This window comes from Hevea brasiliensis, chromosome 16 (assembly GCF_030052815.1).
Source record: "Hevea brasiliensis isolate MT/VB/25A 57/8 chromosome 16, ASM3005281v1, whole genome shotgun sequence".
NCBI classification, from domain to species: Eukaryota; Viridiplantae; Streptophyta; class Magnoliopsida; order Malpighiales; family Euphorbiaceae; genus Hevea; species Hevea brasiliensis.
Window position 1 is genome coordinate 61,112,426 of NC_079508.1, and position 25,516 is coordinate 61,137,941.

Here is a 25,516-nt window from a genome sequence, read left to right on the forward strand (position 1 = left end):
ACCATACCATGCATACACATTACATTACTTTCCCTTGATTTTTATTACCTTAGATCTCTAAGCTCTACTTGTTTATCAGCTAAAAGATCCATTAACTAATCCAAGATTATTTAAGTTAGGACACACATGTCTTAAACCCTGTAATACAACAATAATTAAACCTTAACTTCAAATTAATTAAGATTAATTATATGAATCTATTTTCATTGTTCAGCTTTATTTAAAAAGCAGTTTCACATCAATATTCAAAAATTATAAATTTTTTGATATAACTCTCCACATCATTTTAGGTGTTCTCTTTTTTTTTTTTTTAATCTTTTCTTACCTTGTGTTAGAATTGACATAATTAATAAAGTCATTTCTGAAGTGTAAATTTTCGAGTTTAAATTTTAATTGAATTTATATCAATGAAAATATTATTATAATTATTTGTAGGGTGTGCAAAAGCTAACTTGTAACTTACGTGGGAAAAAAAGGCTTATGATACGACCATGCAGTGGAGGCCCAAACAGTTGGAGCTAATATGTTGAGATCAAATATGTGTTGCATTGGACTATGAGCCCAATATTAGACTGAGCGTAGCGTTCTGTCTTTATAATATGTTAGCTTTTAGAAATTCGCAGCTTTCTCAACATAAAAAGGTTCAAGGACTCTAGCTCGGTCCATAGTCTAGTCATTCACGACGAACAATAAGCCTACCCAGTTGGTCCAGAGTCTAGACTACACCACGAAGCCCAGCTCTCATAATTTTAACCAATCAAACTAACCTCCCCACCAACCCAATTGGGCAAAATTGAATTAAGGTTTCGCATTTATATTGATAAATATTTTCTCATAATTTTATCATACATTTTTTTTTCAAGAATCTGCATTTTTTTTTTTTTTGTCTTCTTTAGTGTTTCATGGTGATTCTAATGGTTCTGGACCTTAGTCTTGGTTGGGCCTTGTCTGGTTGACTAGAAACCAAATGGCCCAAATAGGTTGACCTGGAAACACTGCATTAGGGGCTGTGATCCAAGTAGAGTATATATATCTGTTTCCGAAGCCATTCAAAACTCTCAAAGCCGACTCTGAGGGGTTTCTAATTGTCCCTCACTTTCTCCTTTCCAAATTTCGCCTGCCGTTTGGGTCTTCATATCAATCGGGTAAATATTCCTTTCTGTTGCCTCTTGCTTTATTTCCCGTTTGCTTCCCGCGAGTTGATTAATAGCTCTGCATCTGGCCGGTTCTGTATGCATGTCCGTTTTTGTTGTTTTGGTGGATGTTCCCTGCTTATTTTTTTATAGCATTAATGGTTAGTTACTACAAGAAAGATGAGATTTTTTGGAATGCTATTCTAAAATTTGTTTAGACAATGATTGACTTTTTTGGTTTGAGTTGGGATTTTTGAAATATTATAGTTGCAAGCTAATACTTCTTGCTGGATGGTTGCATGATTATTTAATAGGCTAAGCAGCATAACAATCATTAAGTATGTTCTGGATTTGAACATGTATTGCTGCTGATTTTTTGCCCTTCAATTTTCCTATCTTAGAACTTGTGTCTTAGAAATGCTACATATTTGATTGATACTTGCGTATTTCAATATCAGTTAGCTATCTGCTTTGTATAGTGTTTGGAACCAATGGGTTAGCTTGCTTGTTTGCACTCCTTTCTCCTTAAGCGCTTCGTATTCCTCTTGTTCAGTCCAAAAATATTTAATATTATCATCATTGTTTTGTTTTATTTTCACTAGCCATGGCTGAAGCAGCAGGCATGTTTGTGATTCGTCAAACCATTGGAAGTGTTTTATGTTGTAAATGTGGCATTCCCATGCAACCAAATGCTGCCAACATGTGTGTTAAGTGTTTGCGCTCAGAAGTGGATATCACTGAAGGTTTGCAGAAGCATGTAATCATTAGACATTGCCCTGAATGTGATAGTTATTTGCATCCACCTAGCACTTGGATTAAGGCCCAATTAGAATCCAATGAGTTGTTAGCATATTGTACAAAAGGACTGAAGTTAAGAGGAGCTAGGATGGTACATGCAGAATTTGTTTGGACTGAACCACACTCCAAGAGGATCAAGGTCAGGCTGAGAGTTCAAAAAGAGGTTCTTAATGGTGTGGTACTCGAACAAGCATATGTTGTTGAGTACTTTAAGCAAGAATCCATGTGCGAGACTTGCTCAAGGATTCAGGCCAATCCTGAGCAGTGGGTTGCTTCTGTCCAACTCCGGCAGCATGTTTCTCATAGACGTACATTCTTTTACTTGGAACAGCTAATTTTGAAGCATGATGCTGCAGTCCGCGCAATTAAGATCAAGCAGATGGACCAAGGTATTGATTTTTTCTTTGCCAATCGAAGTCATGGTGTGAAATTTGTCGAATTTGTTGGTAAAGTTGCTCCAGTGAGGAGTCGCCATGACAAACAACTTGTGTCTCATGATACTAAGAGCAACAAATATAATTACAAGTATACTTTCTCTGTTGAAATCTCCCCAATTTGCCGTGAAGATTTGATCTGTCTACCTCAAAAAATTGCAGTTAGTTTGGGGAATCTTGGTCCCCTTGTAATCTGCACAAAAGTGACAAACATCATAGCTCTGTTGGATCCTTTTACTCTTAGGCAATGCTACTTGGATTCTGATCAGTATTGGAGGGCATCCTTTGAGTCTTTACTCACTAGCCGGCAGCTTGTGGAGTATATCGTATTAGATGTTGAAATTATTTCTCCTGAAGTTAATAATGGGGGCTCAAGGTATGCATTAGCTGAAGCCCAGGTTGCCCGTCTGGCTGACTTTGGGAAGAATGATACTATTTTCTTTATAAAAACACATCTAGGCCATATTTTGAAACCTGGTGATCAAGCCCTTGGTTATGACCTCTATGGCGCTAACAGCAATGATATTGAACTGGACAAGTACAAAGGTCTGGTCCTCCCTGAAGCAATTTTGATAAAGAAGAGCTATGAGGAGAATCGCCAGAGAAAACTTGGGAAACCTCGTGCCTGGAAGCTCAAGTCCCTGAACATGGAAGCTGATGACTCAGGAGGTAGACACGACCAGGAAAAGACGAACACGGAATATGAAGAGTTCTTGAGGGATCTGGAAGAGAACCCAGAGTTGAGGTTCAATATATCATTGTATCATAATAAAGAATATCAGCCTTCAGAGATGGCATCCATGACTGATGGTGAAGAGGTACCTTCTGTTCCATTGGACGAGTTACTGGCTGATCTTGACATAAGCGATATGGAAGATGGGGATAATGACATGAGGGAATGAATGTTAAGCATGTTATTTTAAGATGGCATTTGTCTCTTTATAAGCTGGACAAACTATTTTATAAGTTTTAAAAATAAATAAATAAATTTATTTATAATATTTTTATAATTTATAACTTGAGTTTGTAAAAAAAATAAATTGAAAAAATTAATTTTTATTTTTTTCTTATAAATATTTTATTTATAAACTAATTTGATTAAATATTTTATCATATCCTCCTTATTTAATTTTTAAAATTTTATTATAAATTTCACTTAAAATTTTTTTAATTATTTCAATAATAAATATATAAACTCAAATTAACTTATAAATATTAAGTATTTAAAACCTAATTTTTATAAGTTAGGTCAAAATATCTTTTGAATTTCACTTGAAATGATACAATGATATTTAATTAGAGTAGTTTTATATTATTTGCTACGCTTAACAAATGATGATTTCTTATTACGTAATGTTGCTTTCTGGGCAAATTGATCCCCATGAATATTAGAGCGGAAAGCCAGCTTTCTTATTAAATAAAGTTTGCATCTACCAAAATAATTAGAGGGTATTTAGTTTAATTTATAAATCAGTTAAACTTACTTATAAGTAGAAAGTCATAAGTAAATTAGTGTTTGATTTGGTTTATAATTTAAAAAATCTACTTAAAATAAGTTAAAGTAGGGGTGAGCGTTCGGTTCAAACTGAATAGAATTGAATTGAATCGAATTAAATCATAAAAATCAAATTATATATTTTAGAAATCAAACTGAACCGAAATAGATAAAAAATCGAATCGAATCGAACCATTTTATTTCAATTCGGTTCAGTTCAAACCGATCGATTTTGATTTTTGATTATTTTTTTAATTTAAACTTGATTTTTAAGTTGTTTGGTCTAATTTTGATTTTAGTTTGAACCTAATAACCATTAATCAATGAAATTAAACAATATATATATATATATATATATATATATATATATAATTATATATAATTCATAAATTCCTCATAAAATAAATCAATTTAAAAATCGATTCGATTCTATTTGGTTTGACTTGAATATATATAATTACTATTCAGTTTGGTTCGGTTTAATTGATTTTTTTTCTTCAAAATAGAATCGAACTGAAATAACCAAAATTTTTATAATATAAAACTGAACCGAACTGAATTATTTTAAAAATCGAACTGAATTACCTAATTAAGGCAGTTCAATTTGATTTATTCGGTTTGAACCGAATAATGCTCACCCTTAAGTTAGAGGTTAAATATGAATACCTTATTTATAACTTATCTATTTATTTTAAAATTATTTTTTGATCAAATAAAAAATAGTATTATCCTAATAATTTTTAAAAATATCAATAATATTCTCATTTTAACAACTAAAACACTTGATTACATATCATTTCTAGTAATTTTAATGGATTAAATTACTTTTAATCATTCTTTAATTAAATACTTAAACAATTTCAAAGTTATTTTTAAGTAATTTTACTAAATAATTAAATATCTATTTTTAATTTAACTCAAAAAATAAAAAAAATATATTATAAATTAAAAGTTAAGAGTAAGTAGTCAAATTAAATATTTTCTTAAAAATATTAAAAATTTTATTGAGGTAGTAAAATAATTATAAGCAAGGTTGGTTATCCAAGATTTTTTTTTTTAAGCCTTAAATTAAACTGTTTAAATTCAATTTGATTGATTTTTATCCTTTAAATTGCCTTTAAATTTACATTAAATTTCATTAATATTATTTTTAATGGTAAATATTTTCTTAATAAAATATTATTTTTAGAACATATTAGAAAGTTAAACTATAAACTTGTAAAAATCTATATAATAAGGATATTTACATTAACAAAATTCACCATCTCCCATCTTACAGATTTAGTTCTCACACCTATCTCCTACCTTTTCAAAATCTATGAACTTTTTAAATAGTTTCTTTCAAATCATGTATAACCTCATTTGATCATCCATTTACAGAGGGTATCTAACTCCCTTAGTTTCAAGTCTCTTCTGCACTCAAGAAAAGAAAAAAAGGTAAACCTTCGAAGTCGTACTACCCTCTCAAATCCCTTCCAAATCAAAGCCACTCCCTATTGTAATCCAATCCATCAACCTCTAAAATGGGTCACATTAATGTTTCGGCCCACTATTTATATATAATCAAGCCTTTCCAAGAATTTGCTATGGAACTTCACCAAGAATTTGCCAATTGATGTGATTAAAGAAAGCATCTTTACTTGCATTTCTTTTTTAAGATAAATTATAGGTGTATTCAGCGTATTAAAAAAATAATAATATATTTATTATTATATTTAAAAGTGTAAAATTTGTTACTTTATAAATAAAGATGCACATATCGACAATATTTAATAATTTACTTTTTTTTATATTTCTTTTTAAAAAATCATTTTAAGTAACTATCCATGTATCGTTTCTTATTCTACTTCTTAGGAAAAAAAAAGGCTAAATTAATTTTTTTTAATTTGGAGAAATTAATATATTATTATGTTGAAAATAAGAAATAAAAAGAAAACATTGCAATGACATCATGAGAAGTTTTTTCATTATAAAAACGATCAAATAATAATTACAGATTACTAAATTAGTAATAACTCTTAACGTTGGGTTTCTCCATCTTATAAACAACCAATGAAACCTTAAGCCCTCAGTTCACCCACACACCATAAAACCCCTTCGTGTCATAAGAAATTTCTGTTGCATTTTTTCTTTTTCAAGAGATTCTGTAAGATCACACAAAACCAAGATGGAGTCTTCCCAGTTCTCAGAGCAATTGCAAACCCAAGCATACGAGATTTTGAGCTCCAATGATGTCAAACCAATGGAAACCCTCTTTTCTCGTCTGCTTTCTCCTCAAGAACCACAAAGATCCTATGCCCATAATCTCCTCCTCTGTTGTCAAGATCACCACCCATGTCTTCTTTTTATAAAGCTTTTTTATCTTCTTAGATATGCCTCTAACATTGACATCCGTGCAAATTCCGCCCGTCTCCTCAGGTTTGTCCAAGTCCAAAACTTGTGGCCTAAGTTAACTCCTCAGGCTCAAGTTAATATGAAAACCCAAATTCTTGATTGCCTTCAAACAGAGGATTTTATGCCCTCTTTAAGGATTCTTTGTGGGATTGTATCTGATATAGCCGGTGAAGTTTATAAAGGTCAAGACCAATGGCAAGAGCTTCTTGATTTTTTAGGAAGGTCTCTTGCATTGGAGAATGACAAGTATCAAGAAACTGCTTTGTTAGTGTTTGCCTATATGCCATATGATTGTAAGAGGTTGATCTGTGAAGCTTTATTACCTCGAATTGAGCTTTTACATGGGGGGCTTTTGCGTGCATTGGCTTCAAAAAATGTTGATGTAAAAGTTGCTGCTTTTGGGGCTGTCATTAGTTTACTGCATTTGTTTTCAGGGTCTTTAGGGCGTGATTGGTTCAATGACTTGTTACGGGCAATGATGACGGGAGTGTTTGGTCTATTGAAAGGTGAAAAAGAGGAGTGTGCTCAGAAGGGTCTACAGGAGTTAACTAAGTTGGTGATGGAAGAGCCTCAAATCTTGAGGCCTTACCTTAATAATTTAGTCTCAGACATGCTTCAACTTGCTGAGAGTAGAATACTTAAGGATGAAACGAAACATTGTGCAATTCAGTTCTTGATGACCATGGTAGAAGCCAAAGGTTTGGCACCGGCAATGCAGATGCTGTCTTCTGAATGTATGGTCGGGTTGTTCATTGTCCCAATGAGAATGCTTCTTGGTATCCAAGATGCCGTTGCGTGGTATGAGATGGGAAGTGTAGAGAGTGATAATGCAGGGCAAACAGACACCTATAATTATGGAATCAAGTGCTTGAACCAGATGTCAATAGTTTTAGGTGGAAAGAATATAGTGCCCATTGCCTTTAAACTTTTGCCTATGTATATGGGCGCACTAGAATGGCAGAGACGTCATGCAGGAATTACCATGCTTGGTGTGATTTCTAAGGAGTGCTCAGATGAAATGGTAACAACTAACAATATTTTCTTCTTTTTGCAGTTGTAAAGCTTGATTTGGCGCTAGCTTTAAATAGTTCAATGAATCTAGAATCACATATTCCTTTACAGTTGATACTATTACATAATGCGCCAGAGCTCCCATGCTGATTCAGTTGATTTTATATTTGTTATGAATTGATTAAAGAAACTTTTTTGAACTTGTTGTGCGCCTCATGTTCCTTTATACTGCTGCAGATAATGATGGAAGATTATTTGCAGCAAGCTGTGAAAATAATTTTGACATCATTTCAAGATTCACATCCCAGGGTTTGTTGGGCGGCTTTTCATTTTATGCAGTTGCCCACAGATCTGGTTGGCGCAATTCAAATTCTTCATCATCCAAGGATTGTGCCTGCACTTGTTGCTGCAATTGACAAAAAACAAAATCCTAGAGTGGAGGTATGCAAATTATGAAAAAGTATTGATTGTGTGCAATGCAGTTGATTTCGTTTTATTGTGTGAGTGCATGGATCTGGAAAAAGGAGGGGAGGGAGTACACTTGATTATGTGATCTGATGAGTTTGGGTGTGTTATACACTTCGTTAAAGTTAATCTGACTCTGCTGTCTATGCATCCACTAAGGGATCAGTTAACAATTCTCAATCTAAGACAGATTGATTTCTTAAGGAAGTTAGGTTGATTTTGATAGTGGTTTGCTATCAATTTTGTTATGCTCTTAGGTTTAATATTTTCACTTTTTTGGTGGTATATTGGAGATTCAGTGATTTGTAGGAAAATGAGAAGTTTAGGTTTAATGATTATCGGATAATAGTTATTATTATTTTTTTTTTTTTTTGCTGCTATTTGGTAAAGGTGCCTGAAACCCTGTAATAACCTTGCTTGCATTCTTCTTTCTTTGTGCTTTACTTAAGTAAGAAGCTGTAATAGAAAAGTTCCCAGAGGAATGACGATTAGAGACTGTGAATATATCTTTTTGATGCTTGAACATGGAACTTAGATGGCCACATCATTAAAATGTAAAGATGAGTTGATTAAATTCAAAATATATGTGGTATCAAAAACTGAAACATTATCTCATGAAGATACAGTAGTTAGAACTGAGAAGTCTTGAATAATCAAACATCACAATCTTGACTTCAAGGAACAATTAAGTTTTTGTTTTGATTCTAGAGAACGTGATTGCTAATATTCATCTGCTTTTCTTCTTTTATTTGTTATTTGTTGAATAGCTGCTCAATCTTATATAGTCTTCATTCAAATTATTATTACTTCTGAATTTCTTTCATAATTTGTTTCTCCCTATCAAAATGTCCCATGCAGGTAATGATTCTGGATTATTTACTTTTAAGTCTTTTCATCAATAGACATGTCTCTTTCTTCATTTGACTTACATTAGGTTTTTCCTTTGCATTTGTGTTACAGGAAGAAGTTGCCTCAGCACTGTTCTTCTTTGTGAAGAGCATCTCACAAGATTGCTTAATTATATACATTGATTTGAATATTATATTAAGAAAATTGCTTGCACTGCTGCAGGTAAAATATAATGTCATCATTCTCATCTGAAAATCCAAATGTACCTGTGCAAAACTATGCATAAGAATAAAAGAGCATGCTAGGAATACAACAAACATCTCTTGCATGATGCATATGGAAGTCATTGCAAATGCTCAAAGTTTTCACCATTCCAGATAATCTATTCTTGTATGAGTTGATTCACCAATTCATTTAGAAGAGCCAAAAAACAACATTTTGAACCTTCGTTTGCTTATTAATGCTCAAATAGGTTTAGGTTTACACTTGTAACTCAATAGAATATTGTCATATTTCATTGGTTTTACCTTCTGTCATCTGGATGAATTTTTACCTTATAATTTACACAGGGTTGCTGGCCCACCCTCTTATGTTCTGCATGCAGGGTAATAGCAGAACTGACAAATGCAGATCCATTGCATTTCGGACTTTCAATACAATGGTAAAACAATGGCACGGAGTATGTGTCAAGTAAGCTCTCAGTCTCAGTGATTGTTTCCTCCCTCTCCAACTCATGTAATTAGTGGTTATGAATGGGTCCCTGCTCCACAAGTATTACAACCTTATTTTCTTGGTAGGCACTGTGCTGATTATCTTCCGGTCTTATTAGAAGCTTGCACTGACAAGAATTCAGAACTGAGAAAGGTCTCATCTTTGCATCAGCCTTTGTTTGTACTGTTTCATAATTTCTTGTATCCCCAAATTTTACTCTCTTTGTATTTTGTGGTAAGACTTTAACTGTTTCTTTGGTATTTATTTATTTTTTAACTTCTGTAATTCTTTCAGGAAGCTATATGTGGAATCCGGATTTGTGCAGAGTTTGGTGGATCTCAATTTAAACATTTTATTAAAAGTATCTTGGTTTTCCTGCTTTTGCATCAGTGGTTCCTTCCATGTTGGCTCAAATATTTTGAATATACCAACATATATTTGCAAATTACAGGTGCTCTGTCAAAACTAGGTGTTGTAATGGCATGTCCTAATCGATCATGTATGGAGGATTTAAAGGCATCTGATATTGCAGTTTCTGCTATTGGAAAAATATGTGAGTTTCATCGTGATGTCATAAATGCAACTGAGGTATTGTTTTGCCACTTCCATCCATTGTCACAAAAATTGATGATTTTGACTATTGAGAATATTTTTGTTGATTTTTACTTTCTACTTGCTGCTATTTTGTGGCACACCTTAGGTTTGGCTATCTTGATTGATTTATTGTTATAGCTTGTTTTCTTCACCATTTAGCTGCAAGCGTACACATAATCTCCCTCTTAATTTTTAGTTTTGTCCCTTTCTGGCCTTTCCTTTGATTGAGTTGGACGGTGACAGTGGTAGAAGCATGGTGGAAAGGGCAAAGGAGTTTGAGGTATTTGAATATTGGATCTCAAGTTTGACTCCTCCAGACTATAATAGCATATAGTTTGTGGATGATTGCGCTGTCAGATTTCAGTAAAAAGTGGGCATGTGGACCTGAGGGGAGGGGGTGGAAAAGGTCCTTGTTAGTATATTGGCATGGCGTCCTCTCATTGCTGCTCTAGTTAGCTGTCATCCTTATAACAGGACAGTACTGCCTGGTAGCTACAGTAAAACTGCCTTACCATTAGAACGGGGTATTAAGTATTCTTAGTATGCCCTAATGCAAGAGCCAAAAGCGTAGGGAGCTTATTTGTCGAATGTGGAGTCAAAAGCATATATAATCTTTGTAAGGTTTTGTATGGATAGGCATGGATCTGATAGAAAGCATTCATATTTGAATTTTTTTTCTTTGGTTGGACAGATTTATGAATAGAGATTAGATTCATGAATTTAGATGAATACTTGTTTGAGCACCAATTTGAAATAACTACTAGAAGGTGTCATTCAAATACACTTTCAACATTTTGTTGAAATATATTTTTCTTCTTATCGTTTTAAGTCTAAATATTGATGAATACTCTTTAAATTAAAAACTCAGAATTCAAATCCTTGAATTTAGGATTTCCTATTCAGGCGCAGCTTAAATTTAAACTGTGTTCAGATAGCTAGGTAAAGGTTGCCAATTGCAATTCTGATTTGTGGTCTAGGAGATGCATCTGTTTGCAATTCTCACTTGAGGATCTTGTCAAGCGACTCAAAACTTCTTGAACTGGGATTTTTGGTCTCGCAGAATATGTTGAAGCTTTGAACTGGACCTCTAAGGCAGAGGACTGCAGAATCCATCCCAGAAAAGTTATATGAATGTTTTACTCGTGTTGCTGGGAAAATGATGCAGCCCATCACATTTAGTTGGAAAAATTAATATGAAGGGAAATCTGTGGATAGATAAAGAGGAAAAAAAAAGGCACATTTCATATTCACTCATGTCTTCAGTGGTGTATTTTATCCAAACTCCCAATATCCCACACACTTGGTGTCAATTCCATCTTTCAAAGAAAGGTATTCTGGAATTTATTGAAAATGTCCACTATGCATTGCAATGGGACAGAACTTCAAAGTTCTCTATGAGCTTTTTAAGCCCAGTCCTGCAATTAATTTAAAGCAGCAGATTTATTAGTGCTCTAAGAAATTAGCTTTTCAGACAATATAATGCAATGGATGTTACAGTTTTGAACCTTTTGGTATCATAGTCTGTTTACCTTTGTCAAGTCATTCTTGAATAATTTATTTGCCTTACCTCATTATTAACCAATCATTTGCTATTCTTTCTCCTTTGAATCTTGTATGCTGTTATAGGTCTACTACTAACATTGTGTCATCCTTGATATATCTTCTCATCGGTATTCTGCTAGGCAATATCAAGCAATCAGTTTATTGATCAGGTTAATCTTTGACAGCTTGTTCCCACCTGGTTAAGCTTCTTGCCTATCAAAAATGATTTAACTGAGGCCAAATCTGTGCATGAGCAGCTTTGTTTAATGGTTGAAAGGTAACTAATTTTTCATCTTACAATGTGGTGTATGTGTGTGTGAGAGCGTGCACACATTATTTATATAAACCAGCTATGTTTCACTGTTTGTGCACCATGTATGCTTAATTATTCCAAACTTCATGCATTTCTACTTATTGCTGAAATTAGTAGCATGGCTTCATTTAATTTTCAGGTTAGACAAGGAACTTCTCGGGCCTAGTTGCGAACACCTTCATAAAATTGTTGTTGTTTATCTTGAGGTAAATTCCCATTTCCTATTTGTTTATTTATATATGTTTCTTCTGGCATGTTATTTTGGGTGCTCTTCTTTTTCCTCATATTGCATTGCTTTTCTGATAGAAAATTTTTGCCTTATGCTAATATTAAGTGAAAGCAATAAATAGAAGACTTTATTTAAAATATTCTTATTTTTGTCTTATGATATGCAGTAGATTTTTTTTTTTAATTCAATTTTATTAGCTCTCTGTTTGTTGCTTGCCCTTTCCTTTTTCCCCTATAGGTTATTAGTCAGGGAAGCAATTTGGCCACAACAGACACTGTGAGACAAATGAGAGATTTGCTAAAGCAAATATGGACAATATTCCCACATGCTGTGTTGGATCCAATCTTGTCATCATTGAATGCCATGCAGCGAGAGGTGCTAGCAAATGTTGTTGGCTTTTCATCTAAATCATCAAAGTTTTCTTTACAGAGTAATTTCCCATAATATCCACAGAAGAGTAGTTTCTGTTACTTCATTGTTAGCAATTTGTGAATCCATACAAGGTAGAGAAGAGTGTTTTTTTTTTTTTTTTTTTTTTTTTTTCAGAACAGCAAGGTGTTACATGTACAGTCTGGAGAGAACCAGTCTGTACAGTGTGTTTCATTACATACAAGTCATGGTTACCTCATGCAGGAAGGTCTTCTAAAACTGTAGATATATATATATATATATATTAATGAATCATCTCAAATTCAATGGGATTCAAATTTGATATCTAGTGATGCAATAATAATAATAATAATAATAATTATTATTATTATGAATTTCAGAAGTTTTCAAGAAGGAAAAGTGGCGAAGTTTTAAACGGCTAAACTTTCATATCATAAGAGTTAAGAAAAATATTTATCAATAAACATGAAAATTTTATTGCATTACTACTGAAAGTCTGCCTTTAATAACCCACATGGGCTGCCTCCTTGGCTATAAGAGATGTCGATTGGGCTCTGCCTTCTCCTCCTCTGTTCCTTCTCCCAGAGTCACTAGAAGCAGAGTAGTGATGCTACCCTGTGTGATTTGGTGGTCAGCTGAGTTGTGGATCTCCTTCCTTCTGCCTTGTTCAGGCTTGCGCTTAGAGTTTCAGATACAGTCTTGTTAAGGTTTTAAAGGTTCTCTCCTAGAGACTGCTTATCACAATGAAAACGGCCAGTGGCAGGAGCCAGAATTGAATTTTTGGTTGATGGGGCAAAAATCCTATCTTCATGTATTTATTAAATATTTGAAAAAAAATATTTTTTATTTACAAAATATTGTATCATTAGCAAATCAATAAATAAATACATTATTTAACAAAGTATGTCAAAATTTTAATTTATTAACTTCATTTTTAGATGAAATGTAGATTATTTAATTATATTTTCATTATATTTTCATGAAAAATGGACAAAAAATAATTATATATTTATATAATATATTTTTAATTATATATTAAATATAAATATTAATAATTATCAATCAATTAAAATATATAAGTAACATGTTCTTATTAAATATGATTTTTTTTTTTATTTTAACTCATACATTATAATTAGACAATGTAATAATTTTGATTAGCAGATTTTCAAGTTATTTTTTTAATAAATAATTAAATAATTATAAAACTTTAATATATTCTAAATAAAATTTTGGTACTCATATATAAAATCTTATATAGATTATGGAAAAATTTTTTAATAAAAGTATTGAATAAAATTCAATGAAGCATTAAGAAAAATGTATATTTATAAAAAAAATTTAACAAAAACTATTAGTACTTAAAAAATTTCAGCGGGTCAATCGACTCCACTAGTAAGTCACGGCTCTACCTTTGAAAGCTGCGGCAGGCGCAACCTGAGGTTGTACAGCCCTTTTGCTTAGCTTATAATTTTCTTTGGGTTTACGGGCTCTATAATTAGTTGGGTAGTGCAGCTGCTGTTGTTTTCGCTTCTAGCCTAAATTGGCCAATTTTGAGGCTTGGGCCTTGTAATGAAATCTAAATCAATTAAATTATCTTTAAAAAAAAATTCCTATCCACATGTTTTAAGGTCCAAAGCAACCCACATATCATCTTCTCAAGCAAGACAATAAGCAATTCCCCCATTACATTCCTCTCCCTGGCAGCAAAACAACAACCCAAAAATGGCTGAAAACCCAATTCGTTTTGGTATCATGGGATGTGCAAAGAGAGCAAGAAAATTGGCAAGTGCCATAGACCTAGCCCCCAATTCAACTCTCTATGCTATTGCTAGTGGCTCACTGGAAAAGGCTCAGTTATTTGCCACTGAGAATGAATTGCCTAAAACCATCAAGATTTATGGTAGCTATCAAGAATTTCTTGATGACCCTTCCATTGATGTTGTTTACATGCCATTGCCAAGTAGCCTTCATCTCCAATGGGCTGTCTTAGCTGCCCAGAAGAAGCATCATTTGCTGCTGGAGAAGCCACCTGCACTTGATGTGGTTGAGCTTGATGAGATTTTGGAAGCATGTGAATCCAATGGCGTACAATTCATGGATGGATCTATGTGGTTGCACCACCCTAGGACTGCCAAAATGAAGGAGCTTCTCTCTGATCCCAAGCTAATTGGACAACTTGAATTTGTAAGTTCATTCTTCTATTTTCTTTTAATGTTGGCCTAATTATTCTAAATATCTTGAATTAATGCGATTTACTTATTAAATAATAAATTAAGCCCTGCTTTGATTGTTGCTGTGATGATACTCAGATTCACAGCACATCCACAATGTCACCACCGCCAGAATTTTTCAAGGACGATATAAGAGTAAAACCAGACATGGATGCTCTTGGTGCACTTGGTGACTTAGGCTGGTATTGCATTGGAAGTGTCTTGTGGGCTAAAAACTACAGACTACCAAATCTAGTCACTGCTTTACCTGGTGTCATCAAGAACTCAGCTGGAATCATCTTACAATTTTCAGCCTCCTTACACTATGATGAGCCAGACCTGTTCAAGACAGTTGCTATCATCCATTGCTCTTTTCTCTCCCATTCATCCATGGACTTGAAAATGATCGGTTCGAGTGGATCGATCCATCTCATGGACTTCATCATCCCATTCCAGGAGAATTCTGCTTCCTTTAGCATCACATTGCTTGCAAAGTTTGTGGATCTCCACATTGGGTGGAATGTGAAGCCTGAAAAGGTTGTGGTGGCTAATGAACTACCACAAGAGGCTTTGATGGTTCAAGAGCTTGCTAGGCTTGTAGAGGATATTGGGAAATCCGTGTCTTGTCCTGATAGAAAATGGCCTCAGATTAGCAGAAAGACTCAATTAGTATTGGATGCAGTTAAGAAATCTATTGATCTTGGTTGCAAACCTGTTTATTTGTAATTATTCTCATGTTATGAGCTTATTTATAAATAAAAATTGTAAAAAAAACGTAGAGTTTTGTCTCAATATATACTTTGTTTCCTACTATTTTATAATTAATTTTTTTAGTTCCTGAGATTTATTAATGGATGTAGAAAAAATTATTGGCAAAATATGTAATTTTGGTTATGTATTTATTTGAAAAGTTCAATTTAGTTTAATTTTTAACTTTTATTCAAATTAGTCAGAAATTTAAACTTAATTTAATTTTTGAGTTAAATTTTTTGATTTATTGATTTAAATAAAAAATCAAAATTTATAATTTTTAAAATTTTAAATTAAAATTTTTTATTTATTGATTTAAATAAAAAAATTACGAGACTTAATTTTTTGATTTTTTTTTAATTTTTAGATTAAATTAAATTTAAATTAAAAATTTTAAATTAAATTAGACAAAAATAAAAAAAATTAACTAAATTAAACTTGAGCCGTAATTGAGCTTTAAGCCGAAAATTATTGTCTATTGAGGTTGGAGTTAATTTCAATTAACCAAACCTGTGTTAACGAGTCATGGATGAATTAGTCAAGAATTATAGATTCTAGAAAAATTAACAAAAAAAAAAATTTGAATCAAATTCTAATAGCCCTTAATAGAATGTATTTGCAAAAATTATATAGAGTGTGATCGATAAATTTAATAGTTCAATCACATATCCATTCAGTTAGAATTTTTTCCAAAAAAGAATATATATATATATATATATATATATATATATATATATATATATATCTTCAATTGGGCCTCCATAAAATTCCAGATTAGTTCATCATGCCATGGGCTTGTACGGAAAGGAGCAATGCAATTGCGCCCTGAAACAAGGTGGTCTTGAAAAATGGGGTAAAGAGTAAATTCTTGGAGCCCCATCCACAGGCTGAGGGCTCAAGCAAGATCAGACTAATAGAAGCTAAGGAAGAAATTAATTATGTGCCGCTTGCGAGCGTTATGCTTCATGGTTTAAATGAAGAAGGAAAGCAATGAAGGCGTGTGGGCATTGTCAATAGCGTACAATTACTTTTACAATCATACACACCACTGCTGGAATGCCAATCAGGATTAGAAAGTATATATGCATTTGTGCTGTCAGGATTAGAAAGGATCTATATCTTATTTCTACTAAAATAAATGAATGTATGATATTGTGTGGTCTTTTTGCTGAAGTACAGGGGAGTGCATAATAGATAAATTGACCCCGTCTCTGATTGCAAAATTTTAGGGGACCACAGACAATATTCTGTTAAAAGTAAAATCAATTGATTGTTTACTGAATTAAATCTAAATGCAGTCAATATTTTGTGACACAAAAAAAAAAAAAAATTCTTTTGCTGAATATACATAATACGAAATACAGCCAAATGATCCTGTCCTGAGCTAACGTCCGAAAATAGGTGTATCAAGAAACTTTCAGCGACGTTGGCGGGAACGGAGATCATATTTCCTTGTCATGGAAGTTGTTGAAATTGAGTTCTCTCCAACTTCTTCTAAGTTATCAACTTCATCTGGTGACTCTGTTTCAAGCCATGAAGGCCAGTTGACATCACTATCGGTTTCCCATGACAACTCTTTATTCCTTTGCATGTCATTAACTTTGTCAATTAATGTTAGTATCATCTGATGATTCATAACTTCGTAGTCCCTGGAAAAGTTATGAATAATTTCTTCAAATACAGGAATTCTGAGTACATATTAACCAACTCTGGTATAATTCTTCATTTACAAACCTGTATGTGTAAATGGAGTGTAGAAGCTGAATGGATGAGAGAAGCACATAGAGCGACCTAACCAAATTAATTAGCCATGTTTGCTGTTCAATGTTATTTTCTGTCAGTCGGAGTATTGCAACTTCTATCAAGAACGTGGCACAGAGACCTGTGAACAACAATATATTTATTTTTAGACTAATATTTTATCTAGACTTAATTTTTTAGGATCAAGTTAAGATGGAAAGCTTACCTATGTATAGACTTGCTCTTACAGTGTATGTTTGTTTTGTGCTGGTGAACATGTAGATGATAAAGACTGACATTGTGTAGATGAAGAATACTTTAATTATTCGTGATTCAACTAACATAGCATTGTGCAGAGCAAACAGCTTATCCAGTGCTATGAACATGCTAGTTTGCTTTGATTCAAAAGCTTCCTGTAAAGTGTTAAAACCATGTAAATTATTTGTCTCAGTGTCTCAGCAAAAAACTATACTCAAAAGTAGTAAGGACTCAATGGAAACACAAACCTGAGCTGCTAATATTGACTTTGAATTTTCGATCAAGTTGTCATGTACTTGTTGAAGCTGTGCTTGCCGCTGGAGAAGCTCTTCCTGCTGTTTACGGCCATATTCTGTTAGTCTTTCAAGAGTACTCCTGTAATTTAACAATGACATCAGAAAAATACCATTTAGTCATTATAGTTTTGACAATTAATTTCAGTGTTTTGTTTTATATTTTACCTGCTCTCTACTAGTGCTTCTGATTGGAATTCAGTTAGCAGTTGTAGACCCTTGAGTGCAGTGGACTGCCCATCTAGAAGTTGATGTTGCTTGTCCAAGGATTTCCCAGCCTTATCCTCAATGTCATCAGCTGTATTCTGCAAATTTCGCATTCTTGAAGACATTGTTTCTCCAACTGTATCAATTTGCTTCTCTATTTCAGCAGCCTCAATCCTCAAACTGTCCACTTGTTGGCCCAAATTGGTGTAAGCATCATGAATGGTTGCCATCCCTTCCTTCAACTTGTCATTCATTCTTGCCTGTTCTTCTCGCAGTTCGGATTGAGAATGTGCTATTTCTCTGGATTGCTTATAAACAGATTCTGAATGACGAGATAAAACATCCATGTGATCCTTAACATCCTCTATTGTTTGAGATACATTTTGAACGTGAAAATCAGTTGAACATAAGGTCTCGTGAATCTGATTTGAGCTCTTTGATAGGGAATATGTTCTCTCTTGTATGATTTCTAGTTGGTCTGTGGTGTATTCTGCTGAATTTTTAAGATCATTCACTAGTCTTTCCATTTTATGCTTGAAGGAATGGGCCCTGACGAAAAGCAGACATGATTAAAATTTCCATTAGTTTGTGAGAAACAAACCAGAAGAATGTATGATCATAGTCAGTGAGATACTTAACTGTAACTGATAGCAGATGGAGTTTGTTTCAAGTGAGAATGCAAGAAAAACTTTATGCTCATTTTCATTTAATTTCTTGAGACAATTAATCATGGCAGATTTTGTGTCACAATGAGGAAAAGGCGGTCTTCCAGAATCTCTTTGGAAGCAATCACTAAGATGCCAAGCAAATCTTGACCGCATCTCTTCAACGGCAAGAATCTGTGAGCAGCCAGCTAAGAGCTGTTGATAAGCATTTTGCCAACAAGAATTTGAACCTGCCAATTTATTTCTGGCATTTTCAATCAGGTTCAATCCCTTCTCATCTCTAAAGCCATCCATTGAAAATTCTGCTACAGAACCAGTGGAATGATCTTTTCTCTGTGAAGGGTTATCAGCAGAGCCAGGAGTCTCTGTTGAAGAAGAGAACCAACCCCATGAACGGCACCTTGCTGAAAATGACATTAAAATCAGCAGAAAAAGAAGGAGAAGAAGATGACGACCCATTTTCAGTTTCTCTTAAACTGGAGCCTGCATTACCCTGTTAAGAATTTATTACCATATATATATATATAGAGGAAGAACTTGAAGTGCAAGAAAAGGAACAATGAAGGAATTTAGTGATAAGGGGATTCTTTTAAAAGTGAAATTACTATACGTTACGGGAAAAAAGGAAACGTTAATATGCTCTTTATTCATTTACATGGACACTCAAATAAATTAATTAACTCTTCTGTTTGAACTTAATCAGACACCCAACTTCACAATCAACCAAAAATATCATTATCATCAATGTTGGAAAATTGGGACAGATTTGCTTCGATTGACGCATGTTTTATTTTATTTTATTTTTTTTGTGCTTTTTTTCCTCAATTAAGACAACGTTTGCACTTCGTATCATATTTGAAAAGATGGTGTGATGTTGAATGATTTAATAACCTTATGATAAAATAAATATGATGGTTATTAAAATGTTTTTATTAATATTTTAAATACAAAAATAATTTGATATGTAAGAGAGAATTGAAATGTTAAAAATTATAAAGAGATAAAATATAAATACAAAATTTTAAGACATCAATTTGGTGGTTTGAAAACCTGTGATAAAGTAATGATTAAAAAATTATTATTTTATAATTAAAAAACCATCAATTTTTAAAAATAATCAAAATAAATAATTAGAGAAATTATACCATAAATTATAAAATTATGAAAAATCATGATTCAAACATAGTGTAAAGGTGTATATTTGTCAAAAACTATCTTAGAAAATCCATCTAAATTCTAAAAGAATCAGAACCACCATAATTCATTGCCCAATTCTGCTATATTTTTTCCTTTCTTCTATATAACAAAAAGTGGATTTGATGCCTATTTACCTTTTTGTCATTATACTGTACACCCTTCAATGATAAAATACACGTAATAATGTCTAAAAATCACAGAAAGCAAATAAAAAATTGATTATATGATAAGACAAAGAATAAAGATGCAAGTTAATTATTACAAAATAATTCCCTAATTATCAATTTGGAATAAACGTATCTCATAAGCCTTACAATGTCGTTATTATTACGTACCATGATGCAACAAACGAATAGAATAGCAATGCTTTTTCTATTGTTTCATAATTTTTTATCCTTAAAACATGGATAAGGGAAAAGAAAGACACAAAGAAACTCTCCTTGCCCACCAAGAATTGGTGTACGTTCTCGTTCAGAACATATGAAGAATTCCACAATAGTGGTAGTGTGCGTGAGAAAGACTGATAGAGAAATAAAGAGAGAGAGAGAGGGGAAAGAGACCTGTGAAGGGGAGTTTCAGACTTCCTGTGGATATTGTGGCCGCTGCTGCTGCTGCTGCTTTTATTTCCGCCAAACCCATGTTGTGCGTGTATATATATATATATATATATATATATATATATATATATATATATATATATATATATATATATATATATGCAAGTGGAGCACTGAACAGACATGACGATTGGAAATCATATATTAAAGGGGTGGATCTTCTTAACGGAGATTGCTTCACCTCAGATGCAATGCAAGCAAAGTATCCCTTGAAAATTTTATTTTATTTTATAAATCCCTGCTTAATTCATAACTCCCATAAGGAAAGAAAAACTCCTCCACCTTCTAATTGTTATAAGCACTGATTTCTTCGCATTAAGAGCCTATTTATTTTTTCTTTAGTTGCTAGGATTCGATTATTGTAAAGAACAAAATTAATGGAATTTAAGGAAAAAAAATTATAAAAAAATATTTTATAATTTTGACCTTTCCAAATAGAGTTTTATAATTTAAATTTTAATAATTAATATTTATAATTTGAATTTTGATAAATCAAAATCATATGGTGGATAGTTATTGACATAATTATTAGAAAAAAAAATGGCACCTCATTAACTACTAATGGCATTTAATTATTTAAATATTTTTATTGACAGACTTAATTATATGATACTAATTAATTATATGATATTAATTTATATATATATATATACACACACACAAAAGAGTCTGATTTTTCTTATCTTATTTTTCTTATCTTCACTACCAAACACGTTCATTCATGAATCGAAGGCTTCCAAATTCACCACACCATCGTCATTTAATTAATATGGGTGGACGATCACAACAAATTAATATAAGCATGTGATAAATTTTATAAAAAAAAATTAACACAAATTTAGCGAAGAAACTAGTAGCATATTATGTGAATTATTTATTATTTTATTTAATAATATAAAATAATATATATTTTTATATTTTCATAATTATATTATAAAATTATGTTAATGATAAATTTTTTAATTAATTGTTTCATATTATGATAAATAAATAAGTTAATTAATAGAATATTTTTTAATTAATTGATATGTATTAATAAAATTATAAAAAAATAAAAAAAAATCATATGAAACATGACAATTTTTAAAACATCATTATCAATTCTTATACTTTAAAAATAAAAAAAATGTTTTTAAAAATAAATTTTTAAATTTTATAAATAATTATATATATAATTTTTTTTAAAAAATAATACACCATTTTTCTAATTTAATAGATTAATTAAAAGATGATTAATTTTAAAGATATATATATATGATGACCAGAATTTTATTGTAACATCTGAAATCATAAACTTAGAAATTTTAAATTTTTTTAAAAAATATAGTAAATAGAATTTTATATAATTATTATTTTTATGTTTGGGATAAGATTTTAGTAATTAATATTTAAAAATATTTAATATGATAATTAATTTTTATATGAGAATAAAAAATAAAAAGAAGTGTATCACATGTCAAATTTTTAAATTTTATCATTAGGTGAGGTGACATACTCTTGTAAAGTAATTTTCAAGACTTGGCTTATGTATATTATAACAAAACCAATTTAGAAATAGATAAAGATAAGAAAGCTATTTTCTATAATAAATAAAAATGAAGAAATCATGTTTTACAGTTTTTATATTTTATATTTTTATTTTTAAAATATATATAATTTTTATATAATTAGTTTCAATTGAAATTTGTCTGTGAAATCTAAACTCTTGAGATGGCTCTAATATCATTAATTTTCAAAACATAATGAAAATTAACTAAAAAGTAAAAATTAAATATTAACTAATTAGCATACCATTAATTGCTAATTTACATATAAATCACATATTATATATAAAAAACTGTATAAAATGAAAAAGAATATATAGAGAGAGAACTAATCAACTACCCTACATGCACATCATGATAATTAAATTAGGAATGAATAAGACATTAAGGAATCATTTAAAAAGCTTCAAGTATACTCCCTAAAAAAAATGCTTTTAGTACTAGTATTGAGTGCTCAAAGTTCATCAACTTACATATTGAAATTCAATTAGTGCCAAAATGGGTTTTCTAATAATGATTGGATCGAGAAGAAGAAAAATCATGAAGATATATACTTCATTGCTTTTGGCATATAATATACCCTTTTAATGGACATATCACAATCTGCACAAATGCCATATGTTTATCCTCAACAAATTAAGAAAAATTAAGCGCCACACCAATAATCAAAGTAACCATCCAACACAATTAAATACTCAATCTAGCTTTAGGAAGACTACTTGTGATTATTAGTAGGGCTGTTAAATATAATATATCTGATAATGAATATATATATATATATATATATATATATATATATATATATATATATATATAATAAAAATAGAATGGTGGTGGCTGGTGGCGGTGGGTGCTTGCTGATGGATGTGGAGTTGGGGACCATTGCTATGGCGGTATGGCCCAATTTTATGTGTGAACGCCACGGATGACTAGCCACCAGGCACCGTTAATCCCTTGTAAGCCTACAATTTCTTTTTCTCATATCTCACCATTTTGACATGAACAGAATAGTTGCATTACTTACTCAGCTAGCTCTCCAACTTGAGATCTCTCTCAAAAAAACCAATAGACTTGACAATCATTTCTCTGATAGCTTTTCCTTGGTCTTTCTTGCCATTACTCTAAATGAAAGTTTTAAAATTATTAATCAAACTCAATTATTTAAGTTAAATAACCAAATTAAAAAAAAAAAACCAAAATGATTCGATTTTAAAATTTAAATTGTAATCTATACATGAATACTGAGCCCTAATGCATTCCCATTTCCATCTCAAGAAACAATGTATATGGACATGAAAGATTCTTTACAATTGTTCTAATGTTGTCTTGAGAAATGGAGTGTTTGATTGTTTTTCTTTAAGTAAGTGGCACCAGCCAAGCCATATTCAACCAGACACACATGGACATGAATATTGGAATGGTAAGTCATTGATTGCATTGGTCATCTACAGAGCTTTTTAATTTTTCTTATCACTAATTCTTTCTTTTTAGCCTTTCCTGATATTCTATAAGCATGTGTGTTAGGTTTCTAATGGCCTAACTTATAGGCATGTCGAGACTATATTTCTTATTAATTACTGCATGAACCTATATTGCCTAGGGTTAGCCAGTAGCTACCCTGTAGTATTATTATTCTTTAACCCATCTCATATGCTTTCACATTTAAGTACAATAATTTAGTTCTTGGCGTGGAATGTGGTAGGGCAGTGCAAAGTAAAGATCAAAATAATTTTTAATTGATAAATGCTTTTTTTTTTTTTAATTTATCGATGAAACTAATGACTTATCTTTCTATAAATTTCCGATCTCCACTCACATTTCTTTTTAGTCACATAGTTATTTTATCATTCTTTCTATAAATCTCCACCTAGTTGGAATCTTCATGTTAAAGAAATATTTCTATTTGGCTTAATTTTTATTCACTCTAGTTGGCGAAATGTGCCCTTTATCTTATTGCTTGATGGAGTAATTTTATGGTGAAATGGTGAACCTATATATGCAAAACTAATACATAACCCATTACAATTGTTAAAATTAATTAAAGAAAATGCATGTTGAATTTTAATTATATATATATTTTGAATTTTAATTAAATTGCCATTCCATTTAGTTGTATGAGTATTATATAATTTCTCAAGTTTATAATGCTTCAGTTCTTAGCTTATATTATTGAATTAGGAATGTTAACAATATTCTTTTGTATTTTTTATTATTAATTTCATTTTTACCTTATGTAATTTGAAATTTATTTTTTAAGTTTGGTTAAATTTGATTTTATTTATAAATTTTAGCTGTTTTATTTATCATATTAATTTAAAATTTTTAATAAATTTAAAATTTTACATTAAATAAAAAAATTTATTTGTCAATTATTTTATTATTTACTATTACATGGATTAATCAAAGGTTGAAAAAATTATATTAATACCAGATTCTATTCAATCTGTAGAATAAGTTTTAAGTTATATATATGAAGTAAAATTTAGAGTAATAATAGAAAAAGTGTATAAAAATATATATAAAAGTGTTGCTAGTATTTTTTCTATACAATTGAGTCAATTATCTGATGTTATTATTATTAGAAAGATAAAAAAAAAAATTATTTACTATTAAATTAAGCCTATAAATAATTTTAATTAAAGCTTGAAGGGTCTATGAATATGTGTATAAAACCTTGAATTCCTTCCAATAATATACTTTAGTTTATCAATTTGCCTCCTAAAAGAATAATTTATGGTGCTTGAATCCACTCATCTCCATCCTAATCTTGTACATGTTTAGAAGTTGGTGTTCGTCTTTTCTTCATATATATATATATATATATATATATATATATATATATATATATATATATATATATGAAGAAAAGACGAACATATATATATATATATATAAGCATGCTCAAATAATGAAATAGTCTCATATTGGCAAGAGGTTATTCCTTCTTGTAATGGATAGTCGACCAATATTATTTGCGTATTTGGGTCCAAAATCTGCATTTTCTTTCATTGAAGTGTTGTCCAGTCGAGAATTTATTCAGTGCACAGTTCTATCCCAAGCTAAATTGAAAAATTATATTGTAATAATTAAAATTGTTTTAATTAAATTTATTTTATTAATTTAATTTAGTTTAACTTTTCATTAAGAAGTAAATTGAAAAACTCTTATTAAATCAAAATTTAAAATAAAAAAAAAATTATATATAATTAAGTTTGTAATATATATAATATATATTATAATTATGCTTCATATCTTCACTTATTTAAATAATTTTAGTTATAAATATATTAAATTATTTTATAGTTTTTATATTAAGAGTGTATTAGTATATTATATAATATATTTGTTTAACTTTAATTATAATTTTTTTTTATTTAAAATTACATAATTAAAAATAACTAAAAAGTGTATTATACTATATATTAACAATAATTTTTAAAACTTAAATGAAAATTTAGGTACAACTTTTTATGATAATAATTATAAAAATTTATTTCAAATATCAAAATTAGATGGAACTGAACTAAAACCAAAGTCAAATCGAATTAAAACCAAAACATTGAGACTATACAAAATATTTAATTCAATTATGATTCTTAAGCACACCCCCAAACTAAAATCGAAAATCCACATTCTCGTTACCCTTTATTTTTTAATTTTTTTAAGGAGTGCAA

General features: G+C 30.9%; 4 protein-coding genes across 7 annotated transcripts; 3 read left to right on the forward strand and 1 right to left on the reverse strand.

The window, feature by feature from the left end:
- The first annotated feature begins 1,032 nt into the window (after nucleotides 1-1,032).
- On the forward strand, nucleotides 1,033-3,375 carry LOC110637180 (uncharacterized). The gene is made up of 2 exons (XM_021787159.2): nucleotides 1,033-1,145; nucleotides 1,736-3,375. Exon 2 carries the CDS (start codon nucleotides 1,738-1,740, stop codon nucleotides 3,265-3,267), a length of 1,530 nt encoding a protein of 509 aa, XP_021642851.2. The 5' UTR covers nucleotides 1,033-1,145; nucleotides 1,736-1,737; the 3' UTR covers nucleotides 3,268-3,375.
- A 2,482-nt stretch (nucleotides 3,376-5,857) lies between these two features.
- LOC110637153 (importin subunit beta-3) lies at nucleotides 5,858-12,596 on the forward strand. Of its 4 annotated transcripts, none has more exons than XR_009144862.1 (10): nucleotides 5,858-7,275; nucleotides 7,503-7,706; nucleotides 8,691-8,801; nucleotides 9,184-9,269; nucleotides 9,377-9,443; nucleotides 9,585-9,651; nucleotides 9,742-9,843; nucleotides 11,612-11,703; nucleotides 11,879-11,945; nucleotides 12,206-12,282. XR_009144862.1 is itself a non-coding variant. In XM_058138114.1 (10 exons), the coding sequence occupies exons 1-10, from the start codon at nucleotides 6,028-6,030 to the stop codon at nucleotides 12,410-12,412; spliced, it is 2,286 nt and encodes a 761-aa protein (XP_057994097.1). In that variant the 5' UTR covers nucleotides 5,859-6,027; the 3' UTR covers nucleotides 12,413-12,596. The 4 variants fall into 4 exon arrangements, 1 of the variants encoding a protein (XP_057994097.1); XM_058138114.1 differs by having other exon boundaries at nucleotides 5,859-7,275; nucleotides 9,742-9,878; nucleotides 12,206-12,596; XR_009144861.1 differs by lacking the exon at nucleotides 12,206-12,282 and having other exon boundaries at nucleotides 9,742-9,878; nucleotides 11,567-11,703; nucleotides 11,879-11,941.
- A 1,406-nt stretch (nucleotides 12,597-14,002) lies between these two features.
- Nucleotides 14,003-15,382, forward strand: LOC110637158 (uncharacterized oxidoreductase At4g09670). The gene is made up of 2 exons (XM_021787119.2): nucleotides 14,003-14,545; nucleotides 14,671-15,382. Exons 1-2 carry the CDS (start codon nucleotides 14,084-14,086, stop codon nucleotides 15,295-15,297), a joined length of 1,089 nt encoding a protein of 362 aa, XP_021642811.2. The 5' UTR covers nucleotides 14,003-14,083; the 3' UTR covers nucleotides 15,298-15,382.
- Nucleotides 15,383-16,651: 1,269 nt separating this feature from the next.
- On the reverse strand, nucleotides 16,652-18,955 carry LOC110637154 (protein GAMETE EXPRESSED 1-like). Its single transcript, XM_021787115.2, has 6 exons — nucleotides 18,459-18,955; nucleotides 17,781-18,368; nucleotides 17,568-17,694; nucleotides 17,288-17,474; nucleotides 17,056-17,203; nucleotides 16,652-16,970 (listed from the first exon to the last, which is right to left on the reverse strand). The coding sequence occupies exons 1-6, from the start codon at nucleotides 18,941-18,943 to the stop codon at nucleotides 16,739-16,741; spliced, it is 1,767 nt and encodes a 588-aa protein (XP_021642807.2). The 5' UTR covers nucleotides 18,944-18,955; the 3' UTR covers nucleotides 16,652-16,738.
- Nucleotides 18,956-25,516: the final 6,561 nt, after the last annotated feature.